General features: G+C 45.2%; 1 protein-coding gene across 1 annotated transcript in view; it reads right to left on the bottom strand.

The window, feature by feature from the left end:
* LMBRD1 (LMBR1 domain containing 1) overlaps positions 1–15,342 on the bottom strand; it is a 354,508-nt gene that overhangs the window by 127,211 nt on the left and 211,955 nt on the right. Inside the window, exons 9-10 of the mRNA XM_069726658.1 lie at positions 14,943–15,095; positions 12,512–12,576 (exon numbers count right to left, since the gene is read on the bottom strand). Of these exons, the coding sequence (XP_069582759.1) occupies positions 12,512–12,576; positions 14,943–15,095 (218 nt within the window). The remainder of the gene's footprint in view (positions 1–12,511; positions 12,577–14,942; positions 15,096–15,342) is intronic.

Raw genomic sequence — 15,342 nt, 5'->3', positions numbered from 1 at the left:
AGTAGCCGTGGATTGCTCCTAACGCTCCCTATGCAACTCGGCACAGCCTAAGAAACTAGCTAGCCCTGAAGATAGAAAAATAAAGCCTACCTTGCCTCAGAGAAATTCCCCAAAGGAAAAGGCAGCCCCCCACATATAATGACTGTGAGTAAAGATGAAAATACAAACACAGAGATGAAATAGATTTAGCAAAGTGAGGCCCGACTTACTGAACAGACCGAGGATAGGAAAGGTTGCTTTGCGGTCAGCACAAAAACCTACAAAAAGACCACACAGAGGGCGCAAAAAGACCCTCCGCACCGACTCATGGTGCGGAGGCGCTCCCTCTGCGTCCCAGAGCTTCCAGCAAGCAAGACAACAATAAAAATAGCAAGCTGGACAGAAAAATAGCAAACCAAAGAAATACAAGCAGGAACTTAGCTTCTGCTGGGAAGACAGGTCACAAGAATGATCCAGGAGTGAACTAGACCAATACTGGAACATTGACAGGTGGCATGGAGCAAAGATCTAAGTGGAGTTAAATAGAGCAGCCAGCTAACGAATTATCCTCGTCACCTGTGGAAGGAAACTCAGAAACACCCACCAGAGGAAGTCCATGGACAGAACCAGCCGAAGTACCATTCATGACCACAGGAGGGAGCCCGACAACAGAATTCACAACAGTACCCCCCCCTTGAGGAGGGGTCACCGAACCCTCACGAGAGCCCCCAGGCCGACCAGGATGAGCCAAATGAAAGGCACGAACCAGATCGGCAGCATGAACATCAGAGGCAAAAACCCAGGAATTATCTTCCTGACCATAACCCTTCCACTTGACCAGGTACTGGAGTTTCCGTCTCGAAACACGAGAATCCAAAATCTTCTCCACCACATACTCCAACTCCCCCTCAACCAACACCGGGGCAGGAGGATCAACGGATGGAACCACAGGCGCCACGTATCTCCGCAATAACGACCTATGGAACACATTATGGATGGCAAAAGAAGCAGGAAGGGCCAAACGAAATGACACAGGATTGATAACCTCAGAAATCTTATACGGACCAATGAAACGAGGCTTAAACTTAGGAGAGGAAAGCTTCATAGGAACATAACGAGACGACAACCAAACCAAATACCCAACACGAAGTCGGGGACCCACACAGCGCCGGCGGTCAGCGAAACGTTGAGCCTTCTCCTGGGACAACGTCAAATTGTCCACCACATGAGTCCAAATCTGCTGCAACCTATCCACCACAGTATCCACACCAGGACAGTCCGGAGACTCAACCTGCCCTGAAGAGAAAAAGAGGATGGAAACCAGAATTGCAGAAAAACGGCGAAACCAAAGTAGCCGAGCTGGCCCGATTATTAAGGGCGAACTCAGCCAACGGCAAAAAGGACACCCAATCATCCTGATCAGCAGAAACAAAGCATCTCAGATATGTTTCCAAAGTTTGATTAGTTCGTTCGGTTTGGCCATTTGTCTGAGGATGGAAAGCCAAGGAAAAAGACAAATCAATGCCCATCCTTGCACAAAAGGATCGCCAAAACCTCGAAACAAACTGGGAACCTCTGTCAGAAACGATGTTCTCTGGGATACCATGTAAACGAACCACATGCTGGAAAAATAATGGCACCAAATCAGAGGAGGAAGGCAATTTAGACAAAGGTACCAAATGGACCATCTTAGAAAATCGATCACAAACCACCCAAATGACCGACATCTTTTGAGAGACGGGGAGATCCGAAATAAAATCCATAGAAATATGCGTCCAGGGCCTCTTCGGGACCGGCAAGGGCAAAAGCAACCCACTGGCACGAGAACAGCAGGGCTTAGCCCGAGCACAAGTCCCACAGGACTGCACAAAAGAACGCACATCCCGTGACAAAGACGGCCACCAAAAGGATCTAGCCACCAAATCTCTGGTACCAAAGATTCCAGGATGCCCAGCCAACACTGAACAATGAATCTCAGAGATAACTCTACTAGTCTATCTATCAGGGACAAACAGTTTCTCCGCTGGGCAACGGTCAGGTCTATCAGCCTGAAATTTTTGCAGCACCCGCCGCAAATCAGGGGAGATGGCAGACAAAATTGCCCCCTCTTTGAGAATACCCGCCAGCTCAGGAACACCCGGAGAGTCAGGCACAAAACTCCTTGACAGAGCATCAGCCTTCACATTCTTAGAGCCCGGAAGGTACGAAATCACAAAATCAAAACGGGAGAAAAATAACGAACATCGAGCCTGTCTCGGATTCAACTGTTTGGCAGACTCAAGATAAGTCAAATTCTTGTGATCTGTCAAGACCACCACACGATGCTTGGCTCCTTCAAGCCAATGACGCCACTCCTCGAATGCCCACTTCATGGCCAACAACTCACGATTACCAACATCATAATTACGCTCAGCAGGCAAAAACTTACTAGAAAAGAAAGCACATGGCTTCATCACCGAGCCATCAGAACTTCTTTGCGACAAAACAGCCCCTGCTCCAATCTCAGAAGCATCAACCTCAACCTGAAACGGGAGCGAAACATCTGGCTGGCACAACACAGGGGCAGAAGAAAAACGACGCTTCAACTCCTGAAAAGCCTCTACAGCTGCAGAAGACCAATTGACCACATCAGCACCCTTCTTGGTCAAATCAGTCAACGGTTTAGCAACAGTAGAAAAATTAGCGATGAAGCGCCGATAAAAATTAGCAAAGCTCAGGAACTTCTGCAGGCTCTTCACAGATGTCGGCTGAGTCCAATCGTAAATGGCCTGGACTTTAACAGGGTCCATCTCGATAGTAGAAGGGGAAAAAAATGAACCCCAAAAATGAAACCTTCTGAACTCCAAAGAGACACTTTGACCCCTTCACAAACAAGGAATTCGCACGAAGGACCTGGAACACCATTCTGACCTGCTTCACATGAGACTCCCAATCATCCGAAAAGACCAAAATATCATCCAAATACACAATCAGGAATTTATCCAGGTACTCTCGGAAGATGTCATGCATAAAGGACTGAAATACTGATGGAGCATTGGAAAGCCCGAATGGCATAACCAGGTACTCAAAATGGCCCTCGGGCGTATTAAATGCTGTTTTCCATTCATTGCCTTGTTTAATACGCACAAGATTATACGCCCCTCGAAGATCTATCTTGGTGAACCAACTAGCCCCTTTAATACGAGCAAACAAATCAGACAGCAACGGCAAAGGATACTGAAATTTGACTGTAATTTTATTAAGAAGGCGGTAATCAATACAAGGTCTCAAAGAACCATCCTTCTTGGCCACAAAAAAGAACCCTGCTCCCAACGGTGATGACGACGGGCGAATATGACCTTTCTCCAAGGATTCCTTTATATAACTCCGCATAGCGGCGTGTTCTGGCACAGATAAATTGAACACTCGGCCCTTAGGAAACTTACTACCAGGAATCAAATTAATTGCACAATCGCAATCCCTATGAGGAGGTAGGGCACTGGCTTTGGGCTCATCGAATACATCCCGATAATCCGACAAAAACTCTGGAACTTCAGAAGGAGTGGAAGACGAAATAGACAAAAATGGAACATCACCATGTACCCCCTGGCAACCCCAGCTGGACACAAACATAGATTTCCAGTCCAATACTGGATTATGAACCTGTAGCCATGGCAACCCCAAAACGACCACATCATGCAGATTATGCAACACCAGAAAGCGGATATCCTCCTGATGTGCAGGAGCCATGCACATGGTCAATTGGGTCCAGTACTGAGGCTTATTCTTGGCCAAAGGCGTAGCATCAATTCCTCTCAATGGAATAGGATACTGCAAGGGCTCCAAGAAAAAACCACAGTGCCTAGCATACTCCAAGTCCATCAAATTCAGGGCAGCGCCTGAATCCACAAATGCCATAACAGAATAGGATGACAAAGAGCAAATCAGAGTAACGGACAATAGAAATTTAGACTGTACCGTACCCAGGGCCGGTTTTAGGCAAAGTGGGGCCCTAGGCAAATATTTAAAATGGGGCCCCAAATGCTAACATATTGCACCATCAAACACAAATATGTTGGTTGTAGCTACATGCGCTGATTTCAGGCAACTAAACGAGTGTGATTAACAATATTGAAGTCATTGGCCGCTTGTTTCCAGCCTCTTTACACTGGCTGAGGAATAATGATGGGGACAGAATGATCACTAGTAAATCAATCTGTCCCCATACAGTATCATCTTAGCAGCGTATCTGCAGTTTTCACCGGGCAATGTGCTGATGAGAACAATGATTTTTGTTCCGGCATATACTGTACATACATACACCGTACATACACCGTACATACACACAGATACATACACTGACATATACCTTACATGCATACACACATAGTTATATACACATAGTATACACATACCGTACATACATACACCGTACATACACACAGATATACATACAAATACAGTATATGCAAACACATACATATACCTTACATGCACACAGATACACATACATATACCGTCATACATACACATACCGTACATACACACATGCATATACCGTACATTCACACAAATACCGTACATACATATACCTTACATACACACATACATATACCGCACATACATACACACACATATACCGTACATACACAGATAGTTATATACACACTAGCTATTGAACCCGTTCTACGCCCGGGTGGCGAGCATTTATATTGGTATATGGTCTCCATCCTGGTATGTGCTGCTCCATCCTGCGTCCCCATCCTGTCATGTGCTGCTCCATCCTGCATCCCCATCCTGTCATGTGCTGCTCCCATCCTGCACCCCCGTTCTGTCATGTGCTGCTCCCATCCTGCGCCCCCGTTCTGTCATGTGCTGCTCCCATCCTGCGCCCCCGTTCTGTCATGTGCTGCTCCCATCCTGCGCCCCCGTTCTGTCATGTGCTGCTCCCATCCTGCGCCTCCATTCTGTCATTTGCTGCTCCCATCCTGTCATGTGCTGCTCCCATCCTGCGCCCCCGTTCTGTCATGTGCTGCTCCCATCCTGCGCCCCCGTTCTGTCATGTGCTGCTCCCATCCTGCGCCCCCGTTCTGTCATGTGCTGCTCCCATCCTGCACCCCCGTTCTGTCATTTGCTGCTCCCATCCTGTCATGTGCTGCTCCCATCCTGCGCCCCCGTTCTGTCATGTGCTGCTGCCATCCTGCACCCCCGTTCTGTCATGTGCTGCTCCCATCCTGCGTCCCCGTTCTGTCATGTGCTGCTCCCATCCTGCGGCACCGTTCTTTAATTTGCTGCTCCCATCCATATGCCCCATACGCTGCTCCATAAGATGCTCCATAGTATATGCCCCGTATCAGGTGGCGTAAGTAACAAATAGCTGTGGCATGAAGTGCCACAGCCTCATGCCACAGCAATTTGTTACTTGCGCCACCTGATTAATTTCCGCCGCCATTTTCTTGGTCCTCCTGCTGGCGGAATCGGCGCCTGCGCAGTCCGCGCTTTCCGGCGCCATTTTCTTGAAGACACCTGCAGTGTGTCTTCAAGAAAATGGCACCGGCAGTGTGTCTTCAAGAAAATGGCGCCGGAAAGCGCGGACAGCGCAGGCGCCGATTCCAGCAGCAGGACCAAGAAAATGGCGGCGGAAGGGAATCAGGTGGCGTAAATAACAAATTGCTGTGGCATGAAGTGTCACAGCTTCATGCCACAGCAATTTGTTACTTACGCCATTCCTTTCCGCCCATTTTCTTCGTCCTCCTGCTGCCGGAATCGGCGCCTGCGCAGTCCGCGCTTTCCGGCGTCATTTTCTTGAAGACACACCTGCACTGGAGCCGGAGTGTGTCTTCAAGAAAATGGCGCCGGAAAGCGCGGACTGCGCAGGGGCCGATTCCGGCAGCAGGAATCGGCGCATGCGCAGTCCGCGCTTTCCGGCGCCATTTTCTTGAAGACACACTCCGGCTCCTCTGCCTGTGACTGGTCAGAGGGCGGCGCCGGCGCGCATTAAGCGCGTCATCGCGCCCTCTGAACTGTCACAGCAGAGGAGCCGGGAGACGGAGCAGCACGCAGCGCTGGAACGGGGAAAGGTGAATATACTTACCCTCCTGGCGGTCCCTGACTCTCCGGTGGAGATCGCGGTATGCGTTCAGTGCTTACGCATACCGCGATCTCCTGGGAGCGTTACTCTGTGGGGGCCAGACTGCGCCGGCGCAGTCTATAAAGGCTTCGGACAGAGTGACGCTCCCAGCGTTATATTATAGATATGGTACACACATACCGTACATACATATACCATACACCCAAATACACATACCGTACATATATACATATACCGAACATACAGATACACATACATGTACCATACATACACACATAGAGTATATACACATAGTATACACATACCGTACACACATATACATACACATATACTGTATGTACATGCACATAAACATACATATATACCATATATCCAAAGAAATGTATTGCACATACACAGATACACACAGATACTGTACATACATACACACATAGACATACACATACTGTACATGCATACACACAGCCATACAAATATACCATACATTACACACATATGCTGTACATACATACACAGATATACACACAGATAGAAACATACACACAGATGCACACACACATACATACATACATACATACATACAAGCACATATACACATACTAATCTTGTATAGGTGATCAGATGAGCCCTGGATGAGGTCACATAGTTCAGTTGCAGAGGGCTGCAGACCCCACTGTGGGGGATGGGGCACAGAGCAGACAGCACTGATATTAGCCCCCTGGTTCTACCTGCTGTCCCGTGCAGTGAGCCTCCTCCCCCATCTCTTCACAGTGAGGAGACGCTGCAGCCTGCTGGGGACAGAACAGTGGAGGGAGCAGAAGACCCCCTAAGGCTCTCTTCCTCCACTGCTGTCTCCATGTGCTGTGCGGTGGAGCACCTCACCTGACTGTAGGGGTGAGTACTCACGATTGGGACACGCCATGCAGGAGGACAGCAACCAGTGAGCGCTCTCCTCAGTCTGGTCCTGGTGAGGTAAGGAAAGCGTTCATTGGCCAGCGTCTCTCCCTGCATGACACGCCCCCTTTTTGATCTCCTGCACTTCGCGCACCGCTCTCTCCCTGGCACTGGGTGTTCCATCATTATAGGAGGGATTGAGAGGGGCCCGATCCTGCATAATACCGGGCCTGCCTGCAGGGGCCCCCCTCCACCGCTGGGCCCTGGAGCAGTGCCATCAGCAGTGTGTCCACCCCTGGCTGGGGGCCCCTAGGGCAGCGGGGGCCCTAGGCAGCTGCCTAGTCTGCCTGCCCCTAACGCCGGCCCTGACCGTACCAAAGGTGGCAGACCTAGCGAACCGCTTAGTGCGCTTAGGACAATCGGAGATAGCATGAGTGGAATCACCACAGTAAAAACATAACCCATTCCGACGTCTGTGTTCTTGCCGTTCAGCTCTGGTCAAAGTCCTATCACATTGCATAGGCTCAGGCCCATGCTCAGATAGTACCGCCAAATGGTGCACAGCTTTACGCTCACGCAAGCGTCGATCGATCTGAATGGCCAAAGACATAGACTCATTCAGACCAGCAGGCATGGGAAATCCCACCATGACATCCTTAAGGGCTTCAGAGAGACCCTTTCTGAAGATTGCTGCCAGGGCACATTCATTCCACTGAGTGAGCACAGACCACTTTCTAAACTTCTGACAATATATCTCCGCTTCATCCTGACCCTGACACAGAGCCAGCAAGATTTTCTCTGCCTGATCCACTGAATTAGGTTCGTCATAAAGCAATCCAAGCGCCAGGAAAAACGCATCAACATCACGCAATGCCGGATCTCCTGGCGCAAGGGAAAATGCCCAGTCTTGAGGCTCACCACGTAACAAAGAAATAATGATCTTTACTTGTTGAACAGGGTCACCTGAGGAGCGAGGTTTCAAGGCAAGAAACAATTTACAAATATTTTTGAAATTCAAGAACTTAGATCTATCACCAAAAAACAAATCAGGAATTGGAATCCTAGGCTCGGACATCGGATTCTGAACCACAAAATCTTGAATGTTTTGTACCCTTGTAGTGAGATTATCCATCCAAGAGGACAGACCTTGAATGTCCATGTTTACACCTGTGTCCTGAACCACCCAGAGGTAAAGGGGAAAAGAGAGACAAAACACACTGCAAAGAAAAAAAAATGGTCTCAGAACTTCTCTTATCCCTCTATTGAGATGCATTAGTACTTTGGGCCACCTGTACTGTTATGACCTGGTGGTCAGGACAATAATGGACCTGGTGGTTAAGAGCACACGGAATGACCTGATAGTTACTGATAACAAAGGACGAGCTCTGTGACGTGGGAACTCTGCTGACCGCAATCCCTAATCCTATCAAACACACTAGAAGTAGCCGTGGATTGCTCCTAATGCTCCCTATGCAACTCGGCACAGCCTAAGAAACTAGCTAGCCCTGAAGATAGAAAAATAAAGCCTACCTTGCCTCAGAGAAATTCCCCAAAGGAAAAGGCAGCCCCCCACATATAATGACTGTGAGTAAAGATGAAAATACAAACACAGAGATGAAATAGATTTAGCAAAGTGAGGCCCGACTTACTGAACAGACCGAGGATAGGAAAGGTTGCTTTGCGGTCAGCACAAAAACCTACAAAAATACCACGCAGAGGGTGCAAAAAGACCCTCCGCACCGACTCACAGTGCGGAGGCACTCTCTCTGCGTCCCAGAGCTTCCAGCAAGCAAGACAACAATAAAAATAGCAAGCTGGACAGAAAAATAGCAAACCAAAGAAATACAAGCAGGAACTTAGCTTCTGCTGGGAAGACAGGTCACAAGAACGATCCAGGAGTGAACTAGACCAATACTGGAACATTGACAGGTGGCATGGAGCAAAGATCTAAGTGGAGTTAAATAGAGCAGCCAGCTAACGAATTATCTTCGTCACCTGTGGAAGGAAACTCAGAAACACCCACCAGAGGAAGTCCATGGACAGAACCAGCCGAAGTACCATTCATGACCACAGGAGGGAGCCCGACAACAGAATTCACAACAGTGTTCCCAGCCGGGCTGAACTGCAGTGCCCTACTACTAAGGCCAAATTAACTATTCTTACTGCAGAAATTAAGGGTATCTGTTGTATTCATGTGTTCCTTGTATATCATCATTGCTGATTAATAATATAAGTATTTATTAAGTACTATATGGTGTTGATTATCCATAATCCATTCCTGACCAAACTCCTGCACAGTGTGTGCCTATTTCTGTAGAGTTTGTGTTATCTCATGTTTTATGTTCCTGATTTGATTGTTAATAAAAATTAATATTCTTGATTATTACTCCGTTTTTGGAGTATTCCCTTTGTTCTATATTGTTTTTTTCTCCATCAATGTCCTCTGTGTTATTATTCAGGGCACGACAGGCTCTCATTGTGGCTTCATTTTGATAATGCATTACTGACTAGTTTCTCTTACATTTGTATATTTAAACTTTTTTCCATTTTCTTGAATTGGTAGTTTGTTACATGTTTCCTTAAGTAGAGGGTAGGGGGAGGGATTTTAAATTATTTGATCATTTTTCATTTGTAGGCAATACATTTATCAAGAATGGCTTTAGTTTACTCAATAACTTTGAAAAGCCAAATGGGTTATGAAGGTTGCTTGTCTATCCCGGCACTAGTGCCAGGACTTGATTTCTTCTTATATGGCCGCCTCGTAACCTGACAAAATCTTTTGACATCATCAACCAAGACCTTTTAAAGCAACCTCAGACAGCCATGTGCCATCATTAGCTTTGCATCTAGATTCCACAGGTATTTTAGGTGTTTTGTTTCACCCTCTATTTCTCTCAGATGGCTAATCATCTCATCATTGAACTCTTACGTCTTTATCAAATACTGCTTGGCTCAGAAGAGCCATAAACCATTCAATTGCAGTAAGCTTAACACATTCTTCTCTGCCAGCACTGGTGTTGTTTACATCACTAAGCTGCTGCAACAAAGGGTAATTTTTTCTGCTAGCAAATATCCAGATTGCTTGTTCATCACTAATGCCTATGGTTAACCATATTTTTTAATAATTGGATACTTCTCTGCTACTAAACATCAGAAAGCTGACAGCTTAGGCTTCTTTCACACTTCCATCGGCAGCGTCCCATCCTAATGCGTCGGAAACACATGCCGACGGATGTCGATAAAATAGTGATACGCATCCAGTGTTATGACGGATGCGTCGGCTGAGCTTTTGCGGTGTAGATATGGGACTTGGTATTCCGGGGACGAGAGAGAGAGAGAGATTTTCCCCCTGCCTTGAAAATCCTTCCAGGCATGCTCAGAGGGAAAAAACGTGATACGTCGCTGGATTCCTGTGTGTGACGGTCAGCGACGGATCCTGCGTCCATAGGCTTCCATTATAGCAGACGACAGACAGCGCAGGACCCGTCGCTGACCGATTTTCCGACGTGTAGAAAAAATGTTCCTCTGAACGTTTTCTCTCCATGACGGACCGCAATTCTCCGACGGATCCAGTGCAAGACGGATGAAACGGATGGCCATCCGTCACAATCCGTCGCTAATACAAGTCTATGGGAAAAAACAGGATCCCGCAATTTTTTTTTTTTTTTGCAGGATCCTGCATTTTCAAAAATCGACTGATTTTGACGTGAGACAAAAGACGGAAGTGTGAAAGAGGCTTTACAACTCTGCCATTAACCCTTTTATCTGCTGCAGGTTTTGGACTGACTATACATTTAGAGTTCCTGTGCACATCTGTCTGACAAGTCCTGTCAGCTTTGCAATTGTCTGTGGTCCGTGTTGCTCACCCAGACCTACGGCTTAGAGAATTTACTTCAACAGATGTGATATAACAATTTTGAAGTTGCTATTGCTCCTGAGTAAACGGTCTGTCCCTGTAATTGATTTGAGTATTGGGGATAATCAAAGACAATGCTGCTAAGGAATTTAGGCTGCAAGTAGACATTTAAAGACCAGGATGTTCAGGTCCGGCGGTTTTGGCCGAACAGTTACAAAAAGTTTGGGTACCAAAGCAGTACCCGGACCCCATTCACTTGAATGGGTGCCCGAACATCCAGTGTTTGCCACACTGTCATGTGCATGACAGCCCGGCAAACACCGCTTCTGATCGGAGATTAAATCATCACCGCCGGTCAGAGTTGCGGTTCCAATGCTGTTAAAAGACCATGTGAGCGCTTAGCTGTGATCTGAGGTATCAAGTTTACCTCCGATCACTGGTGACAGCTTATGGGATTACCGCTCCCATCAGCTGACACCTGCTGCCGCTAATAACAGTGAGAGCAGGAGCGGCTGATGGGAGTATTCATCAGCTGCTACTGCACTGTAAATGAACAATTAAAAAAAAACCCGACGTGAGTTGCCCTGTATTTTTGATAACCAGCCAGGCAAAACTCAGCTGGGGGCTGCAACCCTCAGCTGTCAGCTTCAGCAAGGCTGAAGGTGATGAATTTTGTACCTCCGATCACAGCTGCGGGCTCACGCTGTAATTTGACAGTGTGGGAACAGCGGCTCTCTGACCGGTAGGTATGATTTAATCGCCGATCAGAAGCGGTGTTTATCACGCTGACATGCACATGACAGTGTGACAAACACCCAGTGTTCGGGGGACCGAACCCGAACAGTAACACGGACTTCCTGGTGAAGTCCGTGTTCGGTGTCCATGCACGAACAGTAGGTTTTCAGTTCCGGACGCAGAACTTTATTGTTCCGGTTCGCCCATCCCTAAATATGGTCAAATACCAATAGATAGGTCACTTAACCAAAACAAAACATATTACAAGCTACCCCATAAAGTGACAACATGGCTAATCCTGACATACTACCAGTACTTCATGATAAAGATATTTGCATGGATTGATAAGGAATTGTTACTAAGCTGGACAACTATTCACCTTTGAAGCAGTACCAATTTACCCAATAAAATTAGATTGCCGATAGCTTTCTGAAATGGACAGCGTATTGCTGGTTATTTCTCTGAATGTACAATAAAACATCACTTATTAGTGATGGTCCAAGTACTAAAGTCATCTGTTATATTTATAAAAGTTGGTGCAAATTGTTTCACAGTACTCAGTCTAGCAATATGGCAGCTGGATGAGAGCCCCAACTACCCGGCATCCGTGACTCTTCTTGTGATTACCTGGAGTGGCACATCACATGTACATCACACCACAATGATGATTCTGCGCCAGACCGGCTAATCAATCAAGAGAAAAGTCTCGAATGCCTATGCCAGGACATAGGAGGCGGTTCTTGGGGCTCCCATCCAGATGGACTGAATCCTGCAAATCGATTCACACCAACTCTGTTCTACATATAACAGATCATGATGACTGTAGTACTCGGTACTAATCTGCTGTTAAACCAGAAAGCAGGCAAAACGTTTGCCGGCCACACATTATTATGGTCTTTATGCTAAAACCAGAAAAAAAAATACCTGTAAAATATTAAAGAGACCAGTAACTTCGTAATACAAAATATAGTACTTACTTAGAAAGGAAGAGTGATACGATGATCAAAAGGGCCACAAGAAAAAGGATTATGCCCCCAAAAATCTATAAAAAGCGCAAAAGAAAAAAACAACTCAGAATTGCAAGATTTAGATCAACCTGTTTACATACAGTGCCTTGTGAAAGTATAAAAAGCACAAAAGAAAAAAAACCTCAGAATTGCAAGATTTAGATCAACCTGATTACATATAGTGCCTTGTGAAAGTATTCGGTCCCCTGGAAATTTTCAACCTTTTCCCACATATCATGCTTCAAACATAAAGATATCAAATGTAAATTTTTGGTGAAAAATCAACAACAAGTGGAACACAATTGTGAAGTTGAACGAAAATTTATTGGTTAATTTAAATTTTTGTACAAATTCAAAAACTGAAAAGTGGAGAGTGCAATATTATTCGGCCCCTTTAACTTAATACTTTGTTGTGCCACCTTTTGCTGCGATTACAGCTGCAAGTCACTTGGGTTATGTCTCTATCAGTTTTGTACATCGAGAGACTGAAATTCTTGCCCATTCCTCCTTGGCAAACAGCTTGAGCTCAGTGAGGTTTGATGGAGATCGTTTGTGAACAGCAGTTTTCAGCTCTTTCCACAGATTCTCGATTGGATTGAGGTCTGGACTTTGACTTGGCCATTCTAACACCTGGATACGTTTATTTGTGAACCATTCCATTGTAGATTTTGCTTTATGTTTGGGATCAGATCATTGTCTTGTTGGAAGACAAATCTCCGTCCCAGTCTCAGGTCTTTTGCAGACTCTAACAGGTTTTCTTCAAGAATGGTCATGTATTTGGCTCCATCCATCTTCAATTTTAGCCATCATACCAGAATGCTGCCACCACCATGTTTGACAGTGGGGATGATGTGTTCTGGGCGATGAGCTGTGTTGCCTTTTCGCCAAACATATGGTTTGGCATTGTTGCCAAAAAGTTCGATTTTGGTTTCATCTGACCAGAGCACCTTCTTCCACATGTTTGGTGTGTCTCCCAGGTGGCTTGTTGCAAGCTTTAAACAACATTTTTTATGGATACCTTTGAGAAATGGCTTTCTTCTTGCCACTCTTCCATAAAGGCCAGATTTGTGCAGTGTACGACTGATTGTTGTCCTATGGACAGACTGTCCCACCTCAGCTGTAGATCTCTGCAGCTCATCCAGAGTGATCATGGGCCTCTTGGCTGCATCTCTGATCAGTCTTTTCCTTGTTTGAGACGAAAGTTTAGAGGGACGGCCGGGGTCTTGGTAGATTTGCAGTGGTATGATACTCCTTCCATTTCAATATGATCACTTGCACAGTGCTCCTTGGGATGTTTAAAGTTTTGGAAATCATTTTGTATCCAAATAAGGCTTTAAACTTCTCCACAAGAGTATCACGGACCTGCCTGTTGTGTTCCTTGGTCTTCTTGATGCTCTCTGAGCTTCAAATAGAACCCTGAGACTATCACAGAGCAGATGCATTTATATGGAGACTTGATTACACACAGGTGGATTATATTTATCATCATTTGGCATTTAGGACAACATTGGATCATTCAGAGATCCACAATGAACTTCTGGAGTGAGTTTGCTGCACTGAAAGTAAAGGGGCCGAATAATATTGTACGCTCCACTTTTCAGTTTTTGAATTTCCACAAAAATTTTAAATAACCAATAAATTTCATTCAACTTCACAATTGTGTTTCCCTTGTTGCTGATTCTTCACCAAAAATTTACATTTGGTATCTATGTTTGAAGCATGATATGTGGGAAAAGGTTGAAAAGTTAGAGGGTGCTAAATACTTTCGCAAGGCACTGTATTACAGAATTCCCTAGTGGAAAAACTTATGTTTGTCAGACTAATATTTGAATAGAAAACTTCATTTATGCACATTCTCGTGGCAGGTGGAGGTCTCCACTGTAGGACCCCTAGAGATCAGACACGTATCAACTACTTTGTGCATGGGTAACTAGCTGTGATTTTAAAGAGGTTGTCCACTACTTTTTGATTGACTACCGATCCTTAGGATAGGTCATCAGTGTCGGATCGGCTGGGGTCTGGCACCCGACACTTTAGGTCATCAATCAAAAAGTAGTGGACAGTCTCTTTAAGCTACCACAATCAGGGTCATTACATATATTTTTGATACACAAATCAAAATGTAAATCATCTTTTATCTGCAGGAGTGTAGGAAGGGTAATGATATTGAAAATACGTTTCTGTACAGCCCTGGAATGAAGATTATGGGATCATGAGTTTATTCTATAAAAAAGTGCAACAAAAGCCCAAGTCCCTGTCCAAGCCTGCATGACATATGATACATTGTGTTTGCATGTTTTGTTGATTACCACTTAATACTGATAAAATATTGTTTGTATTGCTGCTTACTGACCCCTTAAAATCATTATCTCTGTGGTGGTCTATTTCTTATATACTGCACCTTAAATGGTCGCATGATGCTGCAGCATTTTGTCCAAACACTCATTTCACGAGATTCAAGACGTCTTTCCTTCCGTTGCAATGTTCGAAATTTTTCTTCAAGCTTATAAAGTTTTTTTCTGTCGTTACTTGACAGCGGTCTTCCATCTCTGCACTAACATTTTAAAAAAATAATAAAAAATAATAAATCTAATACCACCAGCTCACTTTATGCAAAATGTATAGCAGCAGGTAACATTTAATTCAGTCTAGCTGGGCGATATTGCAAAAATTACTTTATGACTATAATATAGAAAATACATAAAAAAAATTATATATTATATAATATATATACCGTACATTATATATTATATAATATATATACCGTACATTATTTATATATATACGCACATACATACATA

Source organism: Ranitomeya imitator, chromosome 5 (assembly GCF_032444005.1).
Source record: "Ranitomeya imitator isolate aRanImi1 chromosome 5, aRanImi1.pri, whole genome shotgun sequence".
Taxonomy (NCBI): Eukaryota; Metazoa; Chordata; class Amphibia; order Anura; family Dendrobatidae; genus Ranitomeya; species Ranitomeya imitator.
Note: the sequence above shows the minus strand (reverse complement) of the source record. Positions and strands in the feature narration are given on the sequence as shown.